The sequence below is a fragment of the Globicephala melas genome, chromosome 4, assembly GCF_963455315.2.
Source record: "Globicephala melas chromosome 4, mGloMel1.2, whole genome shotgun sequence".
In the NCBI taxonomy this organism is placed as follows: Eukaryota; Metazoa; Chordata; class Mammalia; order Artiodactyla; family Delphinidae; genus Globicephala; species Globicephala melas.
The window spans coordinates 5,079,387-5,096,573 of record NC_083317.1 but is presented as its reverse complement, the minus strand read 5'-3'; the positions used below and the strand labels follow the sequence as shown (position 1 = coordinate 5,096,573).

Below are 17,187 nucleotides of genomic sequence, written 5' to 3'. Positions count from 1 at the left end.
TAACATACAAATAACAGGGCAAGGAGGCATTGTCAGCAAAACAGAAATCATATTGGGTCAAAGGAATTTGGAGCTTTATAAAAGGTGAAATTATTTCACTTGAAATATCCATATTTGCATTGTACTGTATTGGTATTGGTTTAAAAAACGTTAAATTGCTGGGCTTCCCTCGTGGTGCAGTGGTTGAGAATCTGCCTGCCAATGCAGGGGACACGGGTTCGAGCCCTGGTCTGGGAGGATCCCACATGCAGCGGAGCAACTGGGAGCAGCGGAGCAACTGGGACCGAGAGCCACACTACTGAGCCTGCGCGTCTGGAGCCTGTGCTCCGCAACAAGAGAGGCCGTGATAGTGAGAGGCCCGCGCACCGCAATGAAGAGTGGCCCCCGCTTGCCTCAACTAGAGAAAGCCCTTGCACAGAAACGAAGACCCAACAGACCCAAAACTAATAAATAAATAAACAAATTTATATTAAAAAAAACCCTTAAATTGCTAAAATATTTTGGGGAAAAAAAATGAAGGCTTCATTTCGTTCATGAATTCCACAATTTTGGTTGAGTCATCCCAGAGCACTAACAAAGGAAGACAGAGACAGATACAAAATACAGTGTTGATGAATTTTTACCTGATACAAAAAGTCTAGCGCTGTTACTCTGCCTTGTCTCCCCGGTGTATCTGTGCCGTGTGATACAGCGGTAGTTATACAATCCATCTTCATTCTGTACATCTTTAATATACAAGGCTCCCGTGGATGTGATGAGAAATCTAGATCCTGAAATCAAAGAAAACGATTACCCCATTAAAACAGAACAGAAGCAACGAAGTCATATAAACAAAGTCATTGAATAGTTTTTCTTCACTTGAAGGAAACTCATGTGAAGGAAAATAAAAGGTGTGTGTTTGTATGTGTGTGTTACTTTAAGGGCCTGAGATATATATTAATTCTTCAACTATCCTAAATTAAGAGGTTTTAGTAAGTATGCTACCCAATAAATATATACTTGTAAAGCCTACTCTCATGAATTAATTTTTTAGGTCATGTATTTATTTAACAGCAACAAAGTAGGCATATAACTAGTATGTAGCTAATTTAGCATATTTTCTTTGATCATCACTTTTCTCTAGAATGTGACAAATTAAAGGAGTATTAACTTTCTTTTGTAAATTTCTACCTCATGTAAATATAAACTTTTGCCTCAGTTTGAAATATTTCAATAAACACACAAAAATGCTAGACTATAGAGCAATAATATATTCCACAATCTTCCCAGGAAAGACTGTCTTATTTCCTCAATAATAACCAACACTTACCTCTATATTCTAAGACAAAGGTCAGTTCCTCCTATATTCAGTGTTTCAGAGAACACTGCTATTTCCTAATTACTACTCAAATTATTGACAATAACATCTTCACCTCAGGGAGAAAAAAGCCATACCCAGCTGTGCCTCCTTCGTATCAGCACAGGACAAAATGTGTTCTCCATGACCTGTGATTTTCACCTCTACAACTCTATTTGTACAGAAATGGCTAACATTAAGAGATCAAGCATCAGTGCTGCTTGAAGAAGAATAAAGATGATTTTTCCTTTGAAAATGTAAATATCTAAAGACAATTCTTCACTGTTCAATTATAATTTGATGATACACCAAATAAAAGCTAAGGAGTAAATCTCAAGGTGAGTTGTTGCACCTACATGGTAGTGACTCAAGATGCTTTCTACCACTGTTAGAGTCTTTCCTATGGAATATTTCTGTGTCTGATGCAATTCTACTTAAAAGATAATGTGTTTTTGTCTCCTTGGGGAAGGACTAAAATGCCAAAAATTCACCTTCTTTTAAACTGTTTTCCTTAGGTTCATTTGAAACTGCCTTGGGTTTATTTTAATCAGAATTTGCCAGGAGTCTTGACTTCATTAATTTTAGGTCTCAAATATTCAAGTTGAGCCAACACTTGGTTATTTCTTGGTTATTTCTTATATTTTATTCATAGGGGTGGGATATGGAGGGTGGGAGGGAGACGCGAGAGGGAGGGGCCATGGGGATATATGTATACATACAGTTGATTCACTTTGTTATACAGCAGAAACTAACACAACATTGTAAAGCAACTATACTCCAGTAAAGACGTTAAATTTTTTTTTTTAAATATGGGCTTCCTTGGTGGCACAGTAGTTAAGAATCCACCTGCCAATGCAGGGGACAGGGGTTCGAGCCCTGGTCCAGGAAGATCCCACATGCCGCAGAGCAACTAAGCCCATGAGCTACAACTACTGAGGCTGCATGCTGCAACTACTGAAGCCCACGCGCCTGGAGTCCGTGCTCCACGACAAGAGAAGCCACCACAGTGAGAAGCCCGTGCATCGCAAGGAAGAGTAGCCCCTGCTTGCCACAACTAGAGAAAGCCTGCACACAGCAACGAGACCCAACACATTTTATTTTTAAATAAATAAAAATAATTTAAAAAAATCTTAAAAAACATAAAAATGGTTTATTACTTCTTATGCAATATGAAAGCAATTCCATGGACATGAACAAGAAAAAAATCATAAAACAACTACTGATCTAGCATAAGCTTTCCAAAAGAACACCAACTAACTACTAAAGGAGGATAAAATATCTTTAAGTAATAAATTTACTTTTTAAACAACTGCATTAGTTACTTATTTTAAAACATGCTATAAATATGCTAAACATTAGAATAGCTGAAAAAGCAAATGGTGTATATTCTAGATATTTTTGCATTATCTTCCCCCTAAAAAAAGCAACTAAAAATACCACTTGTCATATTTCATCACATGCCAAGCATTTCTTACCAGTATATAATGTGTATAATTGAAACACTTTTTTCTTTCAGTATATTTTGCATACTTACATAATGCTTTCATAACCAGTTCCTTTAAAGTACAGAGTGATAGACAGAAAAGAGGGACGGAAAAGATACTGCATTAACTCCTGTCACCTCTCTAACACAGAGTCTTTTCATTGGAATTGACAGGCCATCGGCAGTGGCTCAATGTAAGGAAAAGCATCGTGTGCACGGCTGCTCAGAGCTCTGAGAGATGCTCAGGGTTGCAGCAGCAGCCTGCACTCATTATTCCACTGATTCCTGAGAGGGCTCTGGTCTCCAGGCACATTTAATTTGATCACTCACTTTGCTCCTGGAATATCTGACTTCTTTTTACCCACTTAGCATGCTAAATAAAACTCTCTTAAGACATGTTGTTTCAGAAAAACAGGAACCCTGTCTGAAACATTTTCTGAAATATTCACAGGAAAGAGAGAAGGAGGTGACTGAATTCCTGGGCTAATTCGAACCATCTCTGTCTAACCCTTTATTTCTCGTTAAAACACATCCCCAAACTGATCGGTATTTTAAAATTTAAAATAAGGATGAAGAATAGAAGCCTTTGATTAGGACAGGGCTGCGAAGACCCAAGGTTCAATCTGAACTCCCGAGACACGTGGAACCCTCAGGACAATGAGGGACAGCACAGCTGCTAGAACGCCAGGCTTCACAGGGACAAGGAAGCTTCTCATCCACCCCCTTGCTTGCCACTGCACCCCGCTTCCTGTCTTACTTCACCAGAGGGTTTTGTATCATATGGAATAAATTGGTTCACAGCCTTAAATGAAATTGAAGAATGTGCTTCTGTTAAAATAGGCAAATATTAAAATACAAAATATTAACAGCAATAAACTGCACACACACCCAAACTGTCTCTTTCTCTCTCACACACACACATATGCACACGCACATCCACAGACATATACACATACACCCTTTACTACTCAGAAGTGTCTGGTAATATACAACTGTGCAAAGTCAAAATTCTATAGGTAACTTTCTTTCCCTTGGAAAACTATCAGCACTTTAGGTGGAAACATTACTAAAATACAGTAGATACATTTTGTCATGTTAAACACATTGCAAATCAGTCAGTTAACAAGAGTGAGTGATTTCTGGATTCAGGGTCATCATTGTGGGCGTTGATTATTGAGCCATGCTGCTCAGTTATTAGAGGGATGTCTTGGAAGCTACCTTGGCTTCTCAACATGCACTAAATGGTCCAGGAATTCAAGCTCCTGCTTCTGCCTTTAATAGTTTATCTGTTCCCCCCGTTACTACCAGGCTATTAGCTGTTACTTCTCTCTGCTGTCAGTATCCCTGTGAACACACACCCAATGTAATGCCTTCGGTATGCTGAGAGGTAGAAACTAGACATACCAAAGCTGTTAGAAGTTTGCATAAACTAAGAGTAAATGGGTATCAAGTGACTGCTGGCGTCGTTCTCCAATGTTCGTCAACATGAGCTGGTATGTTAATGCCACTGAAGTAAACCCACAGCTTGGTACCAGTTCAGCCAGCCTGGCTAAGCTCAACACAGGGACTAGTGGGATATTTCTATCTAGAAACATAAAACTACCAAAGAAAGTGGGGCATCTGCATGATTCGGAATGTTGTAGAACACTCAGGGTAGAAGTCCTACAGCCACATTCCTCCTGTCATGGTGCTGAGCGGTGAACACACAGAGCATGGCAGGTCCTGAGGCTCAGGCACAATGCCTTTTGGGTTTCTGACCAGCGTCAGAGGCAGAGAAATAGCAACAGTTCTAGAAATCCATTTTGCCAAGCTCTGAGTAGTCAACTGCAGACAGCAGGCATGCGTGTCCTCCTGAAGGGAGCATGTGGGAGCTGATTCTAGGAGGTGCCATGTGTTCTGGGTGAACAGGACACCAGAGCTGAGAGGTGCATCAGTTCACTGTCCTGGGCTCCGAGAACCCGAAAAGGAATGAGACACAGCCTCCGTCTTCAGGGAGCTTACAATCTAAACAGCTTTGAGTCTCAGGGTTAGAGACATGGCATCAGGTAGGAAAAGAGGATGGGAGGGAAAAGGCTGGATTATAATCTGGGAAGAGGCTTATCTTCATCTGGATGAAGGGAAACACCACTACTGAGGGAGGAAAAATTGATATTTATCACCAAACCTGTACTCATCCTTGTGTATTACTCTGATACAAATAATTAGCTGTATATGTTCCCTTTATTAACCTGCTTGCTCAATCTACTCTGCTATTTTTTTTCCTGTTCTTGTAAAGTATCGAGTTAAAAGCTCTTTCCCTGGTACCAGGTGTAACAAGCTCACCCACCTGGAGAGATTCCTCATTGTGGAAGAAAAAAAAATCTGAGTTTGGGAATCCAATGGATATGAATTCCAAACCCGTCAATGCCACTACGTGTGACCCCCGATGAGACATTCAACCTCTTTAACCTTTGGATTGTTCATCTATGAAAAAGAGAGGATGAGTCACATCCTCTTTGCTCTACTGTTGGAGATGAGGTTAATGCATAGAGGCCCTCTAACAGATAGCCATGCATTAAAATGGTAGTTTTGGAAGTAAATGTCATGTGTGTTACTCAGCTGACCTGCTAAGAAAAGCCGGTCAACAGGTGTACCTAGTACTGCCCAAGGCCATCGGGCCTGCCTGAGCCCATGTTCACTTGCATAGTGGGGCTCACTTCTAACTCTTCATGGATGTGCTTCCTGATGTGAAGCAACCCTCATGTGTTAGAAAAAGCACCGAAGTGGAAATGACAATGGTGAGTTTGACATTAGAATTCTGCCACTTGGAGCTGTGTCACTGCAGGCAAAATATTTCCCTACCCTCTCTGGGCCAATGTCACACAACAGAGCACTAACATGGGGTAGAAAGATATAAATTAGGCCCAGAGAGGGCCTTTACACGCCCTTTCTGTGGGGCTCTTGGGGGAGGAGGCTATGCAGACACTGTCTTCAGAAATCCTTTCTGCAGTAGAAAGGGATTAGATAGAAACTAGATAGATAGATAGATAGATAGATAGATAGATAGATAGATAGATAGTTAAAGAGTAGATAGACAGAAAAATGATAGATGATAGGTAGGTAGATAGATAGGTAGATAGATGATAGGTAGATAGATAGATAAAGAGTAGATAGATAGATGATAGGTAGGTAGATAGATAGATAAAGAGTAGATAGATAGATAGATGATAGGTAGGTAGATAGATGATAGGTAGATAGATAGATAAAGAGTAGATAGATAGAAAGATGATAGGTAGGTAGATAGATAGATGATAGGTAGATAGATAGATAGATAGATCTGGAGTAGATGGAAACTCAGAGACCTCCTCTATCATCATAATGATATTATTTGAATAATAACATCCCCTGGCATGTTTGCCAGTATCTGAACATAAGATACATATTCTGAAGTTTCCCAAATTAATCATTCTTCACCCCTCATATATCATCCACCAGAATGACCTTCTGTTCCTATTTCCAAAATACATCCTGAACGATCCACTTCCCTCTCCGCGCACCACCAAGGTCTAAGGATCCCAGTCTTTCAACAAACTGTCTCCACTCCTGCTCCTTCAGCCCATTTGCCACCCAACCTCCATGCAGACCGTCCCGTGTCTTGATGCAGTCCCGCTAGACCCAGCTATTCATGGTAGCTCAACGGTTTAGGTCTAGGTCTGGCCCTATCATTCATGCACTCTCTCCCTCTTCCCCTCTGCCCCGGCCACACTGCTCTTCTCCTAATTGCTCCACCTGAAGGGCCCTGAGCCCAGACCTCTACCTGGCTGGCTCCTTCCCTTCATTCTGGCCTCAGTTCCTAAAGCCACTTTCCAGCAATGTCAACATGAACCACATCCACGGTCATGCTCAGAGCACTTGACTGTATTACGTCTATGTGGAGTCATCTCAGGTGTGTTGGAGATTGCTTTAACATTTCTATTCTCCAACCAGAACAGCAGAAACTTGAATTGTCCAGACCCACTCTGTCATCTCCATAACACAGAGCAGTGCTTGGCTGTGCTTCCTGAAAATATTTGTTCCAGAGACGGGTGGATGAAACCCATCTATCATTATTTATATACAAAATGTCTCTTCTTAAGTCTGGGTAAAAAGAAAGAAAGCTAAAATTCCTCTTTTTAGATTTCAACATGAAACTTCCTTATGTATAATACATAGAAAGAGAATTTCCCCCCCTAGGAATGACTGTAATGTATTCTTACATGAAAATGAGCATATTTGCAGATTTGGATGTTAATTATTCTTTCATAATGCTCTCTGGCTTTTTCCTGTACAGCCAGGCTGTTAGATCTTCAATAGAGACAATATTATTTTCAGGAAGATTTTAAAAGCATGTTTGATTTTTCATTTAGTCAGAAATATATCTTAGGGTTTTTTTTGCTATTGCAATCCCAACTGAGTTAATAGTAATTAAAAGAACAGATGGTTCTTCTAATAAGATGCTGAATGGTAGCACAACACAATGAAACTTCTATCAGCTGTGCCTGCCACCTGCAATTGACATCTATGCTGTGTAACGAAATAGAGCTTTCTCTGGAGCAGTTTTCATTATCAGTTTCTGAGAGAAACACAAGTATAAAATCCAGGTTCTAAGTACATAGTGCTAGAAATGAGATGAGCCTCTGCATGAATAGCTTATATTTCTTTATTTTGAAAGTTAAATTAGCATTAAAACAAGTAGAAATAGAAGAAAATATATATATATAATACATATATATGTACATATATAATCTATGATAACTTTGAAGTTGGCTATACATCTTAATTCAGATGTAGACTGGAATGGAATTCAACTCATTCCAGTGGTTCTGAGTTGCGTCTCTTCTGTGATGTGATGGGTGGGTGCCAGGCCATAACTAGATGCAGGCATGAAGGAACTACAGATATTTCTCAAGCAATTGAGTGGCCTGACAAAAAATTATGGTTTAACAAAATTACATTGAAAGCCTCATATACGAAAGAGAAAGGAGTAGGCCCTTAACGTAAGACATCTAACCAGTTGTTATGGGTTGAATTGTGTTCCCTCCAAAATTCACCAGTTGAGTCCTAACCCTCAGGACGTCAGAATGTGACCTTATTTGGAAACAGGGTCACTGCAGATGTCATTAGTTAAGAAGGAGTCATCCTGGAGTAGGGTGGGCCCTAACCCTGTGGAATGGTTGTCCTTAAAGAAAGGGGAAATGTGGACACAGACACATCTGGCTATGAATCCTAACCTTAATCAGAGCCAGTAGGTCTTCTGTGTTCAGTGAGCCACCGTTGCACTAAATGTTATATGTTTTGACCCATTTAGTTCTTGCAATGACCCAGGAAGGCAGGTACTGTTATTAGTCCCATTTTTACAGATGAGAAAAGTGAGGACCAAGGTGAAGTGACTGCCTGTGCTCACAGAACTAGAAGCATCCCAGCAAGCACAACACCCTGATGATGGGGCTGGGAGGTCACACCCCCACCCACTGCACTCCCTGACCTGGTCACGGCCGGAGCATACGCAGGAAGGCCTGGGCTGAGTGCAGGAACAGCTGTAGGGGAACAGAAGTGACTTGCACAGAAATGTATTTAAACAAAGGATCAACAGAATTTGGTTGGGGAGAGGATCACAGCAAGTGCTGAGTCTGAGGACTGACGGGACTGCGGTAGCAGGGATGGAGTAGATAAGTTGGGTGAGGCTGTCTCTTTCTCAGGGAAGACAGGAGTTCAGTCCTGGACATGCTGGGTGACTTGGCATGGATGATACAACAGAGTTGGAGACAGAGCTCTGGGAACCAAGTTAGGCATGTCGAGGAGCCCTTTATGGGAACTGATGCCCAGGAGCCCCCGGGGAGGGAAGTAAGGGAAGAAGGTCAGCAAAAGACAGCAAGAGAGGAGGACGGAGACCCAGGAGGGCATGGAGTGGTGAGCAGGGGTAGGAGAGCACTTCCGGAAAGGATAATGCAAACATCTCAGTTCTGTGTCTTCCTATCAGGATAACTGAGAATACAAATGTAGCCTAACAGAGCCTCAGTTTCTTTATCTGTACAATGGGGCAATATTACCCTCCTGGAAATATTGTGATATTAAATAAGAATGTCTATGTAAGTTCCCGCTAGAGAAAAGCACTTTAGAATAGCTGTAATCTTCAATAGAATATAATGGTAAACTATCTACCTTGCTAGATCAGCAAAAATATTAAATCTCTAGCTACGAACAGCTAGTACTCTAGAAGATGAACTTAAAGAGCACGACAAGTCATCACCAAAGAGGATAAGGGGAGACCTGGGTAAATGCGGGGAGGTGTATCAAATTCCAGGATTAGACAACGTGAAATTGTAAAAACATCAATTTTTCCACAAATGAAATTATATTTTCACTGATTCAGGATCAGAATTTACATAGAACCTTACCAAATCAATGCAGATTAAAACAAGGTGCTATGTTTCACCCAGGAAATTAGAAAAAATTAAAATATTTGATAATATGTAGTCTTGACAAGAGTGTGGGGAAATGAACACCCACTGGTAGGAGTGCAAATTGGTGAGGGCTTTTGCTTTCTGGTGGGCAATCTGCTAGCACACTTAAAATGTAAGAATTGCATATATTCTGATCCAGCTCGTCCTTTTCAAAGACTCTATCCTAGGGGCCACTCATACATGGGCACACATCAGTGTACACCCAACATGTACACTGCAGCATTGTTTAAAAAATGAAAAATGGAAAACAAACCTAAATGCCAATCAAGGGCAAGTAGATTAACGCACGAGGGTACATCCATATTATGCATCCATTTAAAAGACAGTAAGGTCAATCTATGTATAATCCATGGAAAGATCTCCAAGACATAACATAGAGTAATTACAGAACATTATATAATGTTATGTACAAAAGACAATGAATGTGTGTTTGTGTTGGGGGGTAGTAAATTTGTGTATGTAAGTGAAAAGATATCCACCAAAATGTTAACTGTAGTTGCTTCACTTCTGAGGTCATGACTGGATTAGGAGAAGGGAAGGGGGGACTTACATGTTTTATTTCATAGTATCAAGTCTTTGAACATCTTAAAAGAAGACTCTCTTAGTGTCCTACTTGTGCAGTTGAAATTTATTTTGAAGAAGGTATCAGTTGGTGGTGAGCTCAGAGACAGGATGCAGCAGGTGTAGACCAAACTCAGGTGAGCATTACGACAGAGGGGAAGGAGAGAAACCTAGGATAGTATTTAAGTTGAGAGTAAATGTGTCAAAAGATGGTCTTCTGTTTTGTTTGGTTTTCAGCCTGATCACATATGCGCATGCTTAAAGGCAGAAGGGGAGGCTTTCCATACTTTTCCTGGTCTTTGTAACCCTCCCACTCCAGACACCTAACCCCAAAGTCTACTCCACTATATAGAGGATCTCCTGACCTTCCTGAACTACTGTGCGACACACGACTTCACACCTAATTGCATTCAGTCTAATTGGTCATGTATGTGTTAGCCTTCCCCAAGTGACGGCAACATCTTCGAAGACAAGGCGATCCCCGGGTTTGCCTAACTTACCTGCTGTTTCCCCTCACCCTGCAAATGCTGAATTAAATGCCTGATGACATGCATACTTTGAATTTTTCCCCAAAACAGGCTCTGTACACTAAGGCATCGTACTGTTAGGGCCTGCTATGTTTATGTAAGTGTCAACACATCAAGATATGAAAGTATCAAGTATCAAGAGAAAGAGGAATATTGCATGATACCACTCACATGCAGAATCTAAAAAAAGGATACAAATGAACTTAGTTACAAAACAGAAACAGACTCACAGACTTACAGAACGAATTTATGGTTACCAGGGGAGAAGGGTTGGGGGGAGGGATAGTCAGAGAGTTTGGGATTGACATGTACACACTGCTGTATTTAAAATAGATAACCAACAAGGACCTACTATATAGCACAGGGAACTCTGCTCCATATTCTTTAAGAACTTAATTGGAAAAAGAATTTGAAAGAGAATAGATACATGTATATGTATAACTGAATCACTTTGCTGTACACCTGAAACTAACACAACATTGTTAGTCAACTATACTCCAATATAAAATGAAAAGTTAAAAAAAAAAAAAAGAAAATCAGGAAGCCCCAACTTGGACCTTGAGCATCCTGGAAGCCCACGTGGCTGGAAAGATTGATGTTCCCTCCACACACGGGATGTGAGGAGTAAGCCAGCATCCCTGGGCTGGACTTGGTAAGTAAGGAGTGATCTGACAGATATATGTCTAAGTTCTCCCAAAGTAATCTCACTAAGACATTTTTCTTATGTAAATAAAATTCTCTCAGTGAGATTCTCCTGCAGTGAAATGAGGCTCAATTACACACTTCTAATTTAAGCCTATGTGCTGCAATCCGACTGTATACCTAATTACCCCATTTAGGCTGTTAATGATCAGATCAGTGCTCTTGAGCAGATATTCGAGTCTGTCATCAATCTTTCCTCTAATTAGATTTCTATTTCTTTAAAAGAATAAATCGTGGGAAAGAATAGATTTTTTTTTTGAAGGAGTTATGTAAGGATTTTTTTTTTAAGAGCCAAAGATCTTATAAAAAACTTGAGTTGTATTTATTCATTTATAAGATGAACAAAACAGTTTTGGCCCCTGACCTCTAGGAGCAAGTATTTCAGTTGGGGAGACAGACGAAATGAGTAAATAGACAAAAACAATTACATAATGTGAAAAACGCTCTTGAGAGAATTAAGACAAAAAGGTTGAATCTAGATAGAGAACTGCTGTTTAGACAGTGGGTCTGAGAGGTCTGTGCAGGGTGCGTTTCAAATGAGGCACAGTAGATGGCAAGAGGGGGGCTGAGGACTGAAAAAGAGAATGTGCAAAAGTCCTGAGGTGGGAAAAACTATGGCATGTTCAGGGAACTGAAATAAGATGCATTTTGAAAATAGAGCTGACAGGACATAGAACTGGCCTGGATGCTGCAGGAGGAAGAAACGGACCGGGGTCAAAGTTGACTCCCGTGTTTTGGGGAGGAGTTGAATAGCTGGAGAAGAGAGTCTTGGCTGGGAAGGAGAAGCCTTGGACGTGTCACTGGTGTCCCTGGGTGACACAGTTTGGACTTCTAGGATTAAAAGTGGCCCCTTATAGATGTAGGGAAGATAAGGAAAAGGACATCATTCTGCCTGCTGGTTGTATCAGGTTAACTAATATTTTGATGCGGTGCATCAACGCTGTTTCCTGTCCCAAGAGCTTTCTGATTTTGAGGCTGGAAGGGACTGTGTATTTCATGTTGACCATCTATTCTAGTCCAGGCTGTGTGCTGATGAAAAAGCAACATGTTCAAACAGGAAAAGACAAAGAAGGAAGAGCAAAGCACGACACATCAATCCCAAATGAGTGCGCTTTTTCTGTTTATCATGTTAGGGACCCAAATGAAATTGAAGACTCTGGGCTTCTTGGTGAAACACAGTGACTATTAATCATAAAGTTAGTCTGCCTGAAACAGACGACATACGGTTATAGGAAAGAAAGTAGAAACACAGGAAGTCTTAAGGATAAAAATAGACACTACTTCGAGGCCACTTAAATATTGTGGGGTAATGGTTTTTCACATGGTGGGTAGTGACCCATTAATGGATTGCAAAATCAATTTCATGGACTGTAACTTTATTTAAAAAAAATAAAATAGAGAAGATAGAACGATTCAGTGTGCATCGCAAATAGTAGGGGTCAGTATTTTATGAAGGCTTTGTTTTAGTTCCTATGTGCCCATACAGGATTGTGTGTGTGTTTGTGTACGTAGATGTGCACGTACTTGTTTATGTATATGTACGTGCATACTGGATCTCGATATAAAATGTATTTTTTTTACTCTGTATTTCTTACGGCGAGTCAGAGTAAAACATGTTTGAAGAGCACTGCTCAGCATACTGAAGATCTGTCTGTTTATTTTTTGACCAGGCTTCCCATGTCCGAGCAAGTCTAACAGTCCTTATATACTTGAGATTCTTAAAGCCTTCCCTTCAAGCACGCAGACTGACAAGTCTCTGAGGTCACAGGCATGGCTGCATTTATAGCTACAGTGGCAGACAAAGCAGCTGATTTCTTTTTCAAGCCACATCATGTGAAGGTCTGGGATTATGTCTGTTTTCTGATGATACATGAAGATGTCTAAGGGGATTATGATGAGTTTACTGAGTCATTAGCACAAATCTGTATGCAAGCATGTACTTAGAAAACCACCCCATGGTAGAAGTCATGTTATTATTTCCAGCCCCTGTTGTCACCCCAATCTCAGAACCTCTTGGTTTTAAATGGCCTGACCCAATGAGATAGGGTAGAAATTCTCACGCCAGCTTCTGTATCTCAGAGCTTTCTGCTGTAAGAGCATCTCCACTTCCTAAAAGTCTTCCCCAGATCTCGCTGATCATGAAATCCATTGTCTAGCAGCATCTTTCGCAACAAAACGTTATCAATACAGTCATATAGCAATTGCCCATGATATGCAGAGCTGGTAATGGGGTTGAAGGTAACTCCATCACTAAACGCTAATTTCTAGCTACAGGGGAAAAAAACACCATAAAATAAAAGTACAAACCACACAAAGCAGGACAGATAGTGTCAGCTGGATATACATAAGTGTTGAGGTCAACAAAGACTGAAAAATAATTCTATAATCGATTAGGGTGGGGCAGGAATTGCTATTGGTAAGCAGGCTGATGACATTCGCCAGAGAAATGCCATGACAGCACATCCAGAGAATTTGTTCCCTGCACACGTCTCCTCAATTCCTCTGATTCCTTCAAAGGGAAAGACTCAGAGGGTCCCATTTATCTGCCCACCGGCTACGAGCATCGAGCTCTCCTCCACTAAGATTCTAAGTACTTTTTTGTGGCAATAATTTATCTTGACATCTCTCCAACACTCGTCGATCTCCTTTTTCTTTTCCTTATAACACAGGAAAAGTAAGCCACTGGCTTAGAGCCTTTGGAAGGCACTTGCGTCTGGCCAGAATTTATAATTACGTTGCTTTAAGAAAACATGAGCCATGTTAAGGACCAAAATAGATAATAGTGTGGGTGGTATTCAGTGATGGCAGAAATCCCAAAGGTGGTTCACGAATGACCACCGTTTGAGACACTGTATTTGTGATGCTTCCAAGAAGAGGTGAGTCACACCTTCTTCCTTGAAGAAAGGGGTAGCCATGGGTGGTTATAACGGAAGGAACGATGAAAATGCTCAGCATGACCAGGGGACAAGAAGCTGGCAAGTCATTGGCTGCACCATCTCCTTATGTTGGTACAGAGAGATCTGGGCTCACAGAAGGCCAGGCTGCGAGCCACGGGGCAGCTGGGGAGCAGAGGAGAGGTCCTCGGTGGAGGGGCTGTGTGTGTGACACCCTGAAATCCTGAAGGTAAAACAGGGGTCCCAGGAGGTCAGGGGTTGCTGCCAGGATAGTACAGATGAGTTTCAGATTGTGAGGCAACAGGTAAACCCCAGAGAAGCAGAGGTGAAGCAGTGGTGGCTGAGTCGGGGGTGCTGCTGAGTACAGAACAGGAAGATGTGACAGACGGCGCCCAAACTGGACAGCAAGACAGACGACTGACGGGGGAAGCCGTCCAGGCAGCAGGGGCCCAAGGCAGGGAGATCCTGGGGGGATCCACTCAGCCTTGCAACCAGGGATCTCTCGGGTTCCTCAGGAACCAGTCCTTTAGAGGAAGTTCTGGCCTCATAATGATTTATTTTCTTCCATCTCGTCCTCACTGGTCCTCTTCTCCTTCCTCTGTCCCTCCTCCTCCTTCCATATTTCATTTAATTGAAAAAGCATAAACCACTTACACAGACATAAAATACTAATCTGTGTAACCAACACACAGAATTGATCGTTGTTAACACTGTTATTTTTTATTTTAATAAAAGAACTCTACAGAGAAAGGTAAATTCCTCTCTTTGCTTTGTCCCCTCTCCTTTTTCTCCTAACAAGCCACTGTTACCAGGAATTAAGTGTATATATTCCCAGTTTACAGTTTTTATTCTATCACACACACATATATGCATCCATATGGTTCTGTGTTGCCTTTGGTTTTTCAAATTTACATAAATGGCTTACTATTTATTATGGAAAAACTTGCTTTGCCCACCTAACGTATGTGTTCTTAAGCTCTCTCCATGTCGCTATAGAGAAATCTAGTCCATTCTTTCTAATGGAAATATAGTGTCATATTGTGTAAATATATCTCAGGCTAACCACTGCAATGGTGCTTCATCAAGGTATGAGTTTTTCTCGTTTTTTGTTTTTTTTTTTTCATTGCTGTATCCCTAGCACCCAGAACAGTGCAAGACACGTACATAGCAGTTATTCATTAAATATCTGTCAAATGAAGGAATGAATCCATTCATTCCATTACTGATGGACTTTAAGACTGACGTCAATAGTCCACTATTACCAAAAAAGTTTTCCCAAACTTTGACAAGTTTTCCTCAGCACACGTGTGAGAGTCTCACTAACGTGTCTACCTAGATACGTAATTATTGGGGTAAGATGTTTTGTGTTTTCAGTTTTCCTGGATCCTCTGCAGTGCTATGCACTTCTTGACAGCCTGGTTTGGCACACCTCGGTCACTGTTCTGGCTGGGTTACTGGTGTTCATGAGACTGATGAAGATTGGGTTAGAGTGCAGGCTGCTGGTTTTGCAATGCCTCTTCCTCCTAACTGCAGCTTTGTCTTTCCTTCAAAAACATAATATCCATTTAAAAGATTGATAAATCTTCATCAGAAAAATGAACTTGAATCATTCTAAGTAATGAAATAATTCTAAGTATAAAAAAAGAGAGTAAAATTATTCACAGCCTGGGGCAGGGAGCCTCTTTGGGCTGATGGGGTATTGCTGTCAGTATCAGCCTCAGAGCCTTAAACAGCAGAGTCCCTTTCCATGTTGTCAGCAGTAACAAGTTCAGGGTGCATCTAGCCCTCACCACACCACGACTGCCCCAGATAAGCGTTAATGCACATCACTGTATAAAAGCAATACCAAGCTCCGTTAAGGCACCTGCTGCAGTGTCACAGCCTTGTGGATCTTACCATGGTGCTTTTATTTCATTTTGCCTCAGGCTGCCTCCCGGGCAAATATAAGTGAAATAAGGCCTTTGAAAAGGAATAAACTCTTGAATAAAACATAAGTATTTTTCATTGCAAAGCAACTCTTCATGGGTTTTGCAACCTCCTTGAGAAAATTAAAAGGAAAACACATATAGGACCTTAAGTCTGCAGATTTTCAGATTCTGAGACTTTGGTTGAAGGCAATTTTAAAGGCTGTTTCTGAGACTTACTGTGAACATGAATGAATGTTATCCACAGCAGAAGGACTGGCGTGGTGCTGAGGACTCCCTGGCTGGGCATCCAAGCTGCTGCCCACGCCTGGCCACTGTTGGGAGACCGCCTGCCATCCCTGCTGGTCTGTCCAAAGCCCAGGGGCTTGGCCTGGTGGACAGGACTGAACACATGTGTGGTGTAGAAAATGCTCTCAGAAATGAAAGAGTGAATTCTTGTGGAATCTGCATCACCTCAATACTTCCTCATCAATGACAGTTTTTACTTTATTAATCTATAACCAATTCCTATGTTTACTTCTTAGGCTGTGATAGAAACTAGTGATTAGCAGAATTCTATTTCTCAATGGTACCCTGTCAAATTACTTTGCAGTTTAAAGTGGGAGCAGTTATTATTCTCTGTTCCACATTTTTCTTTTTTTTTTTTTTTTTTTTGGCCGCACGGCACAGCATGTGGGATCTTAGTTCCCTGACCAGGGACTGAATCTGTGACCCCTGCCATGGAAGCACGGAGTCCCAACCACTGGACCGCCAGCAAATTTCCCCACATATATTTCTTATTCATTATTATTTTAATTGCTTTTTTATCATGCAACCATCTAATGAATTTTCTTTTAGAATATTGAGATAAAATTCCTTCCTGGATTGATTTTTAGGCATTTCTGTCATAAAAATATGGTCTATTATTTGGAACCTTATTTTCCCCTGTTTTCCCAAATAGTTGAATATGGTCATAAGTCAATGTGTGTTCTGGCAACTTCCTTTTCTGATGATATAAAAGGTTAATTATTATGAAATACTTCCTAGTATAAGAAACTTCAATTCTGGGTAAATATAATAAACACACATTTACATGAACAGCAGAGTTCTCAAGTGAGGAAAAGCCTTAGGGTTCTAGAAATGGAGAGGGAAGTGAACACTTAGAGCAAAGAGCTCGCAGATGCTGTGGGACATTTCTCTTCAAGGGAGAAATGAGGAAAGAAAGAGAAGATTTTAGTCCTATGCAAGTTGAGGAAACCCCTGCAGAAAACTACAAACTCACTGAAGTGATGGACAAA

General features: G+C 41.0%; 1 protein-coding gene across 6 annotated transcripts in view; it reads right to left on the bottom strand.

The window, feature by feature from the left end:
- Positions 1 to 17,187, bottom strand: part of DSCAM (DS cell adhesion molecule) — a 752,061-nt gene that overhangs the window by 338,808 nt on the left and 396,066 nt on the right. For all 6 annotated transcript variants that reach the window (XM_030835449.2, XM_060297784.1, XM_060297782.1 and 3 more), the window contains exon 4: positions 624 to 770. In XM_030835449.2, coding sequence (XP_030691309.1) covers positions 624 to 770 — 147 coding nt within the window. The remainder of the gene's footprint in view (positions 1 to 623; positions 771 to 17,187) is intronic.